General features: G+C 41.2%; 3 protein-coding genes across 3 annotated transcripts; 1 reads left to right on the plus strand and 2 right to left on the minus strand.

Annotated features, from left to right (window-relative positions):
• The first annotated feature begins 3,163 nt into the window (after positions 1 to 3,163).
• Positions 3,164 to 3,814, plus strand: M421DRAFT_427021 (uncharacterized protein). The gene is made up of 3 exons (XM_033594555.1): positions 3,164 to 3,286; positions 3,383 to 3,491; positions 3,651 to 3,814. The coding sequence occupies exons 1-3, from the start codon at positions 3,247 to 3,249 to the stop codon at positions 3,787 to 3,789; spliced, it is 288 nt and encodes a 95-aa protein (XP_033442601.1). The 5' UTR covers positions 3,164 to 3,246; the 3' UTR covers positions 3,790 to 3,814.
• Positions 3,815 to 6,273: 2,459 nt separating this feature from the next.
• Positions 6,274 to 7,815, minus strand: M421DRAFT_427022 (uncharacterized protein). The gene is made up of 2 exons (XM_033594556.1): positions 7,354 to 7,815; positions 6,274 to 7,300 (listed from the first exon to the last, which is right to left on the minus strand). The coding sequence occupies exons 1-2, from the start codon at positions 7,713 to 7,715 to the stop codon at positions 6,307 to 6,309; spliced, it is 1,356 nt and encodes a 451-aa protein (XP_033442602.1). The 5' UTR covers positions 7,716 to 7,815; the 3' UTR covers positions 6,274 to 6,306.
• Positions 7,816 to 10,520: 2,705 nt separating this feature from the next.
• On the minus strand, positions 10,521 to 10,841 carry M421DRAFT_78665 (uncharacterized protein; the record flags this gene model as incomplete). Its single annotated transcript, XM_033597420.1, has 1 exon — positions 10,521 to 10,841. A coding segment is annotated over one exon (321 nt), but the record flags the coding sequence as incomplete, so codon positions are not given.
• Positions 10,842 to 11,590: the final 749 nt, after the last annotated feature.

Below are 11,590 nucleotides of genomic sequence, written 5' to 3' on the forward strand. Positions count from 1 at the left end.
GTTAAGAAGCTATAAGCCAAAACGTAAAAAAGCATACCCTACCCATCCGCCAGCCTAGTAATACCTATAGTGTTATCTAACACACACCCTCTTTATAGGCATCTTACCCTTACTATAACCTCTACCCTCCTTTTTAGTAATTAAGTTAGCTACTTTACTAACTATAAGGGTCTCCTCTGCGTGTATATATTATTGCTTACAGGTCTTGCGCTTTGTAGATGCTTCTATAGTGTCTTAAAGGCAGCCTATTTCCTCCTATATTAACACTATATTATAAGCTATCTACTAAGTGCCTTTACTAACTATTTAACCTACTTATCTAACAAACTTACTAGAGACCCTTAATAGATTTAAATCTACTTTTAAATTAGAGTTAACTGCTCCTCTACTTTGTAAGCAGTGCGTGGTGTCTTTAGCTCCTAGGCAATGTTGCTAGGTTTTAGTAGCGTTAGCGTGCGCAGGCGCACATTAAGCTTTAATAACACCACCTCTAGGTTGTGTGGGACTAGCATAGCACCTCTAAAGCCTGCGTAAACGTTCTCTCTAGTAAACGCCTTACTAAACACTAATTTAAAGGCTAGTAGGAAGGTTTCCTTGTTAATATAGTAGATATGACTATGTGCTAAGGCTAAAACCTTATTGCTATACAGGCGCTTTAGTGGCGAGAAGCAGGCAACGTTAAGTGGCTGCAACAGGTGCGACAAGTGCAGGGGCATACAGAGAGTGATTATCTTCTTCTCTCTGCAGAGATCTTAGAAAGCCACTAAGCAGTGGCTCTTATAGCTATTAATAATAAGTAGCTGGTAGACCCTAACTAGCTTCGCATGCATCTTAAAGTAGTAGAGCTAGGTAAGCGCTAGATTATTATTAGTCTAGCTAGTAGGACTAATATTAATAACTTAGTCCTGTAGGAGGTCCTTAGTAAACTAGTTAGAGATAAGAACCTTGCCTGTAAGGATAAGGAATAGTAGGATAACCTTCCCTGTTAACCTAACACCTTATACTAGGGTAACCTACTTATAATTGCTAGGTTAGATCTTCTTCTACTTCCTAGGCTTCTCTAAGCCTGTTAATACTAGCTGTAATAAGATCTTGCCTATTAGGAAGCTAGACTTATAAAAGTTGTATATATCCTTGTCTATAATACTATACTTCGCCTTTATAGACTGAACAAGCGTGAACTAGGGCTGGATAACTGCTGGGTCCTCGCAAGCAGCCCGCTGGCGATTGTATGGGCGGGTCCACCGCTTCTGGAGCTCTAGTGTACGCTTTACCAAGTTGTTAACCCAGTTCTTGCTAACAGGCTTTGCACCGCGCTCTCTTAGCAGTTTATCTGCTATATCTTGTACGTCTGCCTTTAAGGAGGGTAGGCCACGCGCAGATTCCTTAAGTATACGTAGTATAACTGCCTCCTCTTCTAGCTTTGTAAGGCGCTTTATATTTAGCTTGCAGTTATATTAAGAGTGTGTTCTGTTACATTAGTATTAGATTATTTATTTAGGCACTTTATAGACTTTCTTAGTATGTTAGATACTTTAAACTTAGTTTCTTAAGATATTAGATATAGCAAGCTGTACATTAGCTTTAGTATAGAGTGTAGGAGCTTGTTGTGGTTGAGACATTACGCGCTGTTGTTGCGCCGGCGTTCTGGCAGCGAGAGTGCGGCGCTCGGTTGGGTGCGGCGCTCGCTTGTGAAACACGTTACACTCGAAGAGAATATATCCTTGCTAAGTTTATTATAGAAATAATAGTGTTAGTAGTCTATATATCTACGTAGATAGTGCTAGAGGGGTTACTAATAGTTATATCCTAATATAATAAGATAGTAATAAAATAGAATTATTTAGGCTACTTTACTAATAATTAAAAGTAAAGTTTATATCTAACACTAAAGGCTTATCAGCCTAATACTTATATACTAAGTAGAGATAAATACTAAATCCTCTAACGTACCTCACGGGCGAGTGGCCGGCCCGGGCGAGTGACCGGATTTTGCCAAGACCACACCAAACTTCAACTTCTCTTGCATATTACAGCAAGTTACTGCAAGTTACTGTACCTTACAGTATACAGCACTAATCTACAGTATCTTGCGCATCTTTTATACACGTTCGCGCGTTGTGCCCTGCCTTACTACACCTGCTACAGCGTTGTAAAGACTAAGTGCCTAGTTTAACGCACCTCTTCTAGCTTGCCTTTTTCCTATTACTACAGGCTTTAAACTCCTTTAGGGTAGTTAAGCACACTCCTTTACTAACAGTGAGAGTCCCCTCCCTCTGGATCCGCTTCCTCTTGTGTGATTTATGGCGTGTGGCGGCCTCATTGGCAGCTTAATGCTCTGCGACCTGGTTAGGGTTGATACCCTAGATAATGCTAGTCTACTCTTGGTCGCCCTGCTGTACTGTATTTAGTCTTCTACGACGCTCTAAGCCTGTAACAACAGCTCCTATTAATATAACACTTATTATAAACCTAGACTTGTTAAAATTGTAGGTGTCTTTGTCTAGGATACTATACCTAGCTTTAGTATTCTCTACTAGGCGGAACTAGCCCTAGATCACCTCAGGATCCTTGCAGAGGGCTCTCTTGTAGTTGTACTTTTGATTGAACTTGACTGTAAGCTCTGGGCAACGCTTAACGAACGTGCTAGCCTAGTTCTTGCTAACAGGAGGCTGGTGGCGCTTAGTAAGTAGAGAGTTGGCTATATCCTACACATCAGTAAGCCAGGGTGGGTATCCTCGCTCGTCTAGCTTTAGAACATGCTGCACAATCACCTCCTCTTCAGTGCTTGTTAGCTTTATTAAGTTAACCTTACAATCGCGTCTTAAGAGCGTTCTAGCATATTGTTATCTTAGCGTTCTTTCTAACACCTTGTAGATTGTTGCAGTGTGTGGAATAGTAAGAGTCGCGTCTTGTTTAAGAGCCTAAATAGCAAGCTATATATTTAGTTCCTTTAAGACACTTTAAGCCTTTTTGCGTTAAGACATCACAGGTTGTATGAAGTTTGGTGTGGTCTTGGCAAAATCCTGTCACTCGCCTGGGCCGGCCACTCGCCCGTGAGGTATGTTAGGTGTGATACTATATTATATTCCTTTATATTAGTAGCGCCTCTATTAAAATCTTATTATTTAATACCTAATCTAAATTAAAGAAGAGTTTCCTCTAACGTGTTTCACCACCGAGCGGTCACCCCCACCAAGCGGTCACCCCTCATCAAAATCGCGACTATTGCAGACTATCACAACAATGCTACCACAACGCAACGCGCAATCAACCTACAACAAAGGTACACTATACCTTGCTATCTAGGCTACCTAAGCTACCCCTCCTAATACTATAAAACACGCATTAAAAACATTTAACGTCCCCTAAACAACGCTAGTACAACGACGCGCTGGAAGGCTCGCCCAACGCGACTGTCAGCCCAACTCAAGCAAGCTAAATAAGATAGAGGAGGAGGCAATAGTTGCATGTATACTTGAGTTAGACGCGTGAGGGATAGGCACTACAAGGACTATAGTACAAGAAATGGCTAATAATCTCCTTGCTGCACGCAATGAAGGACCTGTTGGCAAGAACTAGGTAGACAGGTTTAGAACGCATACTAAGGAGGTTAAGCTTTAACGCAGTCGCTCATACAATTGTTAAAGAGCCCTAAATAAAGATCTACGCGTTATAGAGCTGTGGTTTAAGCTAGTTGCTAATACAAAGGAGAAGTATAGGATTCTAGATAAAGACACACACAAGTTTAATAAGTCTAGCTTTATAATAGGTATAATTACTGCTTAAATAGTCTTTAAAGGCTCTAAGAAGCAAAGCAATCCTAAGACAATATAGCTAGGTAACTAAGACTAGGTCACAATTATCTAGGGCATCTACGCTAGTGGATAGGCTATCCCACCCTTTATTATCTTTAGTAGCAAGGTCCTTATATTAAGCTAGTATTTAGGACTACCTTGTGACTAGGTAATTAAGACTAGCGCTAACAGCTAGACAATAAATAAGCTTAGCCTAATGTGGTTGAAGCACTTTAACACGTATACAAAGGAGCGTACTGTAGGTGCGTACTGTCTGCTTATTATAGACAGCTATAAGAGCTACAGCAACTACTAATTCCTTAAGTACTGCAAGGAACAGAAGATTATTACTCTCTGTATGCCTCCTTATTTATCGCACCTGTTGCAGCTGCTTGACGTAGGCTGTTTTGCCCTATTGAAGCAGGCGTACTCTGCTGAGATTGACAGCTAGGCGAGGTACTCTGTCACGCAAGTCAAGAAAGAGACATTCTTGCCAGCCTTTTGCATTGCTTTTAATAAGACAATTATAAAGGAAAATATCCTAGCAAGCTTTAGAGGCTCTAGTTTAGTACCCCACAACCTAGAGCGAGTGCTATTAAAGCTTGATGTGGTGCTTTGCACGCCAACACCTCCACCACTAGAGGCCACCCTATAGGAGTCAAAAACGCCAGCCACCCTAAAGGAGATAGAGGCGCAATTAACGCTAGTTTGTGAGCGCATACAAAGGCATAGAGAATTACTAATCTCTCCTCTTCTATAGGCTGTTAATTTGCTTGTAAAAGGCATAGCTATTATAGGTTATAATTTAGTGTTATAGGCGTAGGAACTAGCTAGTATTTGTAAGGTAATAGCTACTCTAACAGAGCAGCACAGTTGCAAAAGAAAGTATATTTAGGTAGAGGAGAGTCTAATAGTAGGTGACGTACTAGATTCAATAGCTAAGAAGGACTATAGTAGTAGGGAGGCAGCTAAACAGGGTGTAAAGAGGGTACGCAAAGACTAATACTATAGGCGTTGTAGCAAGACTAGCTACAATTCGCGCACCTGCACAGTAGAAATTATAGATTTAGATAATAGTAATGCTTCTAAATAATATTTTAGGCTATACTATGTTTTAGTGCAGTGTTGTGGTGTAGAGATAATTAACTACAATAGTCGCGAGTTTAATAAGGGGTGACCGCTTGGTGCGGGTGACCGCTTGGTGGTGAAACATGTTACTTAATAAACTAAACCTTTTAAATACAGAATTTAGATTACTTACTACTCTACTTATCTAGTTTATATAATCTAGGTTAAAAGCTATCTATACCTCCTTAACCTTATTAGGAATATTAATATACATAATAGTACTGTTACCTCTTAGACTAGGCTGGCGGAATGGGTATACTCCAACGTCCTTCGTGGGTACCCCCCAAAACCTTATCAATAATACATGGATTCTAGCGAACTAGGGCTGAAAAGAAAGAGAAAAACCACCTCTACATTTTTGTAGTAGAAGGTTTTATTATAACTATTAAACTGCACAAGCTAGAGGCTAGAAAACGTTAAAAAAGGGGGGGTACCTAGCAAGCATACCTATTAATAGGTATACTTTGCTAGGTAGTGTTAATAACTTAGCTAATACTAGGCAGAATAAGCTAATTCTTTTTTTATTAGAAGGCGCAATACTAGGCGCTTCTATTGAATAATAGATTATGTAAGCGTATCTCTGCTAGTTAAGAAGCTATAAGCCAAAACGTAAAAAAGCATACCCTACCCATCCGCCAGCCTATCTTAGACTATAGCTGTTCTTATTGTGTCTTAGTTGTAGGATCTTGCCTATTAAAAGTAATAAGAAGTAGTCTTTTTTCTACATATATGCCTTGTTAACTAGTGGTATACTATATGCTAGTTGCCTATTTACGCCACGCTTAACATAGGGAATAAAGATTAGACAACTAAGGATTCTTAGTAGATTAGCTATAGTTAAGTAGATGCGATTAAAGCATGCGATTATCTAGTAGACTATTATTAGGTCCTGCACGACTACAATAGAGCGTGGTGTAGTAATACTACTTGCTTTGAGCAGCTTGCGTGCTTCTATTGTGTTAGTAGCATATGTTGTAGAGCAACTGTCTATAAGCGTTTGAGGTGCTGCTCCAGGATCGTTAAAGGTAATCCTAAATAAATAGGATATAAGCAAAAGAGACGCCCTACTAAGTTTATTACTATCCTAACTTTAAATAACAATGCCTTTATTAGACTAACGTTAATTACTTATAAATGTCTGTACCTTAACAGGCACCTAGTGCTCTCTCTTACCTTTGCATGAATGCTAACCGTGCGTCTATTGTTGCAATACTAGGCAATTACTAGCTGACTGATACTGATGTAACTGCACTACTCTTTGCACGTAAACGCCTTGAGCGGCTTTCTAAGGATGAGAAGCAGCGGTCCCAACAGTAGTGACAGGCGAACGTCCTTTGGCCTTTAGACCCTGAGATTGCTGTATTTCTGCTTCATAACATTGTTAAGGAACTCGTTCTGTACCGCTGTAAGGTATTGGAATAACATAGTGTGTCCATCTTTCCTTACTATCCGCCTCTCTCCACACATCAATACCGCCTGCAACACCATTCTCATCCACTTGCCAAACACCACTCTCTACTAAACCTCTCCAGTTTTCCAGCACATCTCGAAGACTATGTTCGTGGTGTTGCTCAAACGGCTGATACCCCGGTCGATACAGGTCGAAACAGCTGTCTGCTGGAGTCCTCCTGCTACCGAACTTGCTTCCGTCACTCCTCCGTGCATACCCATTAGCCCCTATGCCAAACGGCAGAAGGAATAAGCATTCATCTTCAGCGCTTATTGTCGAAGATGGTCGCAAGTAGAGACCGGCAGGATAAGTCGTAATGCGGCTGTGCCGGGGGAATAGCTGGGCAATCGGCTCGCCAGTACGATTATTTGGCATAGTATTATCTGTGTAGTTTGCCTTGAAGCGAAAGAGGAGAAGCGGAGGAATTTGGACAGTACCTGGGTACAAAAACGACCCGAAAGGCTGATCTACGAATGTGGAGGGGCCGAGGACCTCGAGCCCTGGAGCGATCATCTGGAAACGTGGACGGCGTACGCGGCGCACGAATTCGTAACCAAAGCGCTGGGGTAGGTTCAAATTTTGGAGTGTGATCTCATCTACAAGCCCGTAGACAATCTCTGTGGGGCTTGTAGGGCTGGCTGGGGGAGGCATGCGGGCTTCGATGGCTTCGACAAGACGATTGAAAGCGTTGATGTTCTCGTCCAGCATAGCGTCAGTGTATGGAACGAACTCCCAAGGTTCGAACCGCTCATTTCCGTAATTCCGATCTTCGACCTCCGGCAGAGCAGCGATCGCTCCTTTGCGAATCTGGCTCAGCCAGTACTCCAGGGCTGTCTCCAATGGATACCATACCCTCCGCTCAAGGGCATCTTCGATCTCGTAGATAGTCGGACTAATTATGCAAAGGTGTTGTACCTGGTCATACCTAGACCAGGAGAATCAGCGTTGTGCGGAGCTTAAAGGTACTTTCTAACTTACAGTAGCCCACAGAAGTGGCCTGTGAAGTTGCTCATTGCGTAAAGAACCAGGTATCTGCCATCATCTTCATCGTCCGCCAAGTCCTCGGTGTGCTCGAACATGAAATCAGGCGAAGCAAGATTTTGCACCCAATAAAAGAAGTTAAGATGAACTCCCGTTTCCAGGTCGTAGATCACCCGCGCACGCTGGAGAAAGGTAACAAGATCAGGTGCGAGGTTCGGACGGACAGCCTCAGCCTCATCGCCGAAAGTGTCAAACCATGTATGGCAGGCGGATTCCAGCGAGTCTGGCTCGCGGCCTGAGCTGATCCAGCTGGAGCGTAGAATCTCGTTGTGGAGTGCGACGCACCGTTCAACATCCATGTTCAACGGTGACCAAGGTAGTCAAAGGTGGTATGAGTATAGAGCTGTGACACAAAGCAGCACAGATGACAGTTCTACAACCAACTTTCCTTGTGGTGTTGGCACATGTGTTGTGTTGCTGGCCATAGCGCGCCAGCTTGATTATCTATACTAGAATGTGTCTTGGCGCCCAGACGGACGGATTGATCTCCTAATCCGTGCAAGCCCCAAAGTGGCAATTTTCACCCTTGCAGTACACGTCTCCACTGCCGCAGTATCCATATTGGCTACAACATGGGCCAAACTGGGTGCCTGCGCAAGTCTTGTTGCCCTGAAACAGTGGGCCGCACTCGCCCGTTATTGACGGACCACCCAAATCAGGATCACAGGCGCCCGAGTGACTGAGTGTCGTGGTAAGCCATAATTCATCAGTCAGGGGCTAGGAATCAAAGACTTACCAATTTCCAGGCGCGCAGAAGTCAGATCCGTCACCACAGTAGCCGTAAACGCTACAGCACGGGCCAAAACGTGGATTGTCGCATGTCAAACCGCCTACCATAGGCCCACAGCTTCCATTTGTGGTACTTGTCGGACTTCCCGTACAAGCTCCTGGTCTTTATTACTTCTAAGTAACAACTCCTTTAGGCTCCTAGGTTCTTCTAAGTTATTACTATTAGAAGTAGCAAGTATATTCTCTAGTATTGCTTTATTATATAGAGATTTCTAGTCTTGCTTGCTATTTGCTTCATTAATAGCACTTGTAGCAATGCTATTTTAACTAGTGTCTTCTTTAATAACAGAAGTGTAGACAGCTAGTTTATCTTTAAAACTATCCTCTAGCTCTTTTGCTCTAGGCAAGTTATCTATTAACGTACTCTATCACCGAGCCAGTCATATCACTAAACCAGTCAAAATCTCTTAGCGCGCCCAACTTATGTTGCAGTAACTTAAATAACTTACTATTAAATAGTAATCTAGCGTACTGCGTGCTTTTATTAGATTTAGAATCTTCTTCTATATCTTTCTAACACGTTTAAGCGTTGTGCCCTGTGCCTCCACAGTTTCTACAGCGCTGTTGGGCTAACTAGGTCCTTTCTTAAGTACCTGCACTACAAGTCTTCTTTGATGGCTAAGCTGCTACAGACACCTTAGCAGCTACCTGTGATGCTGCTGGGCCATACTCAAGTGTGCTGCCATGCTGAATTTACTTTCGCTTGCGCGACTTTCTCCTAGTTATGACTGCTAATTGCTCTTTAAGCTTAGTAATGCGAGCAGCTTATAGTGTATTTTAGTGTAGCATTAATTTACTACCTTTAATAAGCTAAGAGAAGCTAGCCTAGGCTATAACTAGTAACTAAGTAAAGGAGTTATGTACAAGCTTTAACTAAGACCTAAACTTGTGTATATTGCTTAGAGTCCTTTACTGCCACAGTGTCTCTAGTAGAGGGGGTGCTAGTAGGGTACAGTGTCGCACCTTAAGGCGATCTAACACTACCTGCGCGTTAGTAGGGACTAGCCCTAATGCCTTAAAGGCCTTCTAATAGTTAGCCTTTGTAAACATATTAAGAAACACGTCTCTAAAGGCTAGAAGGAAGCCTTCCTTATTAATGTAGAAGACATGTTGGTGTGCTAAGTCCTAGACATGTTAGGAGTACTTGCGCTTTAACAGCAAGAAACAGACCACGTCAAGCAGCTGGAGGATGTGTGACGAGTGAGCTGGCATACAGAGAGTAAGGATCTTGTTATCTAGGCAATAGTCCTTAAAATCCTAGTTAAGGTGGCTCTTATAGCCGTCCAAGATGAGTAGCCTGTATCCCCCTACCTAACGCGCTCTTGTATGCGCGTTAAAATGCTTCAACTACTTAAGGCCAAGCGCGTTGTTTGTCCAGCTATTCTTAGAGACAGAGAGCTTCTAATTGTGTGGTATATCTGTCTCCTTGTACTAGGCAGAGATGTGGATGCGTCCTTTGTAGATGATGAAAGGCGGGGTCGCATATCCAGCAGCGCAGATGCTCTGTATAACTGTAACCTACTCCTAATTGCCTGGCTAAACAAGCTCAGGTTAAGCGCGTCTCTTAGCGCCTGTAACAACCTTTATTAACCCTATTACGCCTATCTAGAACCTAGTCTTATTAAAATTGTGCATGTTATTATTATAGATACTATACTTAGCCTTAGTACCCTCTACTAGCATAAACTACGTGTTAATTACCTTAGGATCTTCCTATAGTATCCTCTATCTATTCTTTACTTAGTTAAACGCTATCTTAAGCTAATCTAAACATGTTATAAATTTTATAGCCTAGAGTTTACTAACAGGCTCCCTACTACACACACCTAATAGTTTATTAGCTATATCTACTACCTTACACAGCTAAGGCGCAAATCCTTATAAATTAAGGTTAAGGATATATTAGATAATTATCTACTCTTTAGTTGTAGTAAGCTTCTAGCAGTTTGCGTATACATTGAGTTAAAATAGAGTATTGCTAGCGCGTTTAGAGAGCCTGCGTTGGTTAACGTTGAATGCAGCAGCAGCAGCCTGATTGCTCTGAAACTGTCCAGTATTGTAGGCCTAGAGAGTAAGCTGCAGTCTCCCTTTATGTTGAAGCAATAGGTTATGATGTTGTTAAGTCATACTGTAAAGTGTGGAGTTGTGTTAGTCTTGGCAGATTTTGACTGGTTTGGTGATATAACCAGCTCGGTGATAGAGTACGTTACACTAGAAGTAGGACGTTTATTATTAATAACAACCTTAGGATTTCTTCCTATAATTCTATACGTAGAGCTACTAGATTTATTAGGCTATAGTCTAGTAAATACTCTCTAAATATTGTTGTTGTTATTAGGCCTATAGAAATAACCTTCTACAATTTTACAATCTCTAGCAGTTATAATCTTATTACTACTATAATTATAGAGTTTATAGATATTAGACCCCACAAAGCCTATTAAGTAAAAAGGCGTAGCCTTGGAATCTAGCTTCTTAGTTAACAAGCTAGGTCCCTTGTAGTAAGCTAAAGAGCTAAAAACTCTTATATTGCTTAAGTTAGGCAGCACTTTGTATTTTATAAAGTAAGGGGTCTTAACCTCTATAGAGCTACTAGGTGTTCTATTATAGAGGTACGTAGCAGCTAGTAATGCTTCACCCTAGTTTAGCTTGGGTAGATTACTATTAATTAACAGAGCTCTAACCTTGTTAAAGAGTACTCTATTAATTATCTCTGCTGCACCATTTTACTCAGGAGTATAAGGAGCAGAATATCTAGTAAGAATACCTTTGCTAGTTAGGTATAAGTCTAATTCTTTAGACTTAAATTCATTGTCTAACTGCAAAGCTTTAACCTTATTATTACTAAAGGGTTTACTAAAATTCTTACTATTAGAGCTATAAGAGCTATTGTCTTTAGCCTCTAATTCTAGCTTAGCAATAGTAGTCCTAATAATATCTACTATAATACTTCTAGATCTAAGTAGTTTTACTACTAGATATTTTGTGTAGCTGTCTCTAAAAGTAATATAGTATTTAAAGCCTCTTAGTGCTTTAGGCCTTATAGGACCTCCTATATCTATATAGATTAAATCTAGATAGGCTTTAACTTTAGTGCTTGCGTCTTTATTTCTTTGCTTAGTTAATTTAGACTAACGTAGATTATCACTGAGCCAGCCATATCACTAAACCAGCCATTTTCTCTTAGCATAACTAACACAAGTTACTACAACTACAACTACTTACTATTAAATAGTGACCTAGCATACTGTATGCTTGCATTAGATTTAGAAGATGTTTCTATACCCTCCTAGCACGTTCGTGCGTTATGTCTAGTTTTGCTGTAGTTCCTACAGCGTTAAATAGTTGACTAAGCTCCTAGTTAACCACCTCTACCCTAAGTCTT

This window comes from Didymella exigua, assembly GCF_010094145.1.
Source record: "Didymella exigua CBS 183.55 unplaced genomic scaffold M421scaffold_78, whole genome shotgun sequence".
Taxonomy (NCBI): domain Eukaryota; kingdom Fungi; phylum Ascomycota; class Dothideomycetes; order Pleosporales; family Didymellaceae; genus Didymella; species Didymella exigua.

Excerpts from the sequence above, each read along its gene's own strand:
- M421DRAFT_427021 (XM_033594555.1), top strand. The coding sequence starts at position 3,247 with ATGCTACCACAACGCAACGCGCAATCAACCTACAACAAAG. Across the intron at positions 3,287-3,382 it reads GCAATCAACCTACAACAAAG|TACAACGACGCGCTGGAAGG; the intron begins GTACACTATACC and ends AAACAACGCTAG. Across the intron at positions 3,492-3,650 it reads TGTATACTTGAGTTAGACGC|AGCCCTAAATAAAGATCTAC; the intron begins GTGAGGGATAGG and ends CAATTGTTAAAG.
- M421DRAFT_427022 (XM_033594556.1), bottom strand. The coding sequence starts at position 7,715 with ATGGATGTTGAACGGTGCGTCGCACTCCACAACGAGATTCTACGCTCC. Across the intron at positions 7,301-7,353 it reads GGCCACTTCTGTGGGCTACT|GTATGACCAGGTACAACACC; the intron begins GTAAGTTAGAAA and ends CTCCTGGTCTAG.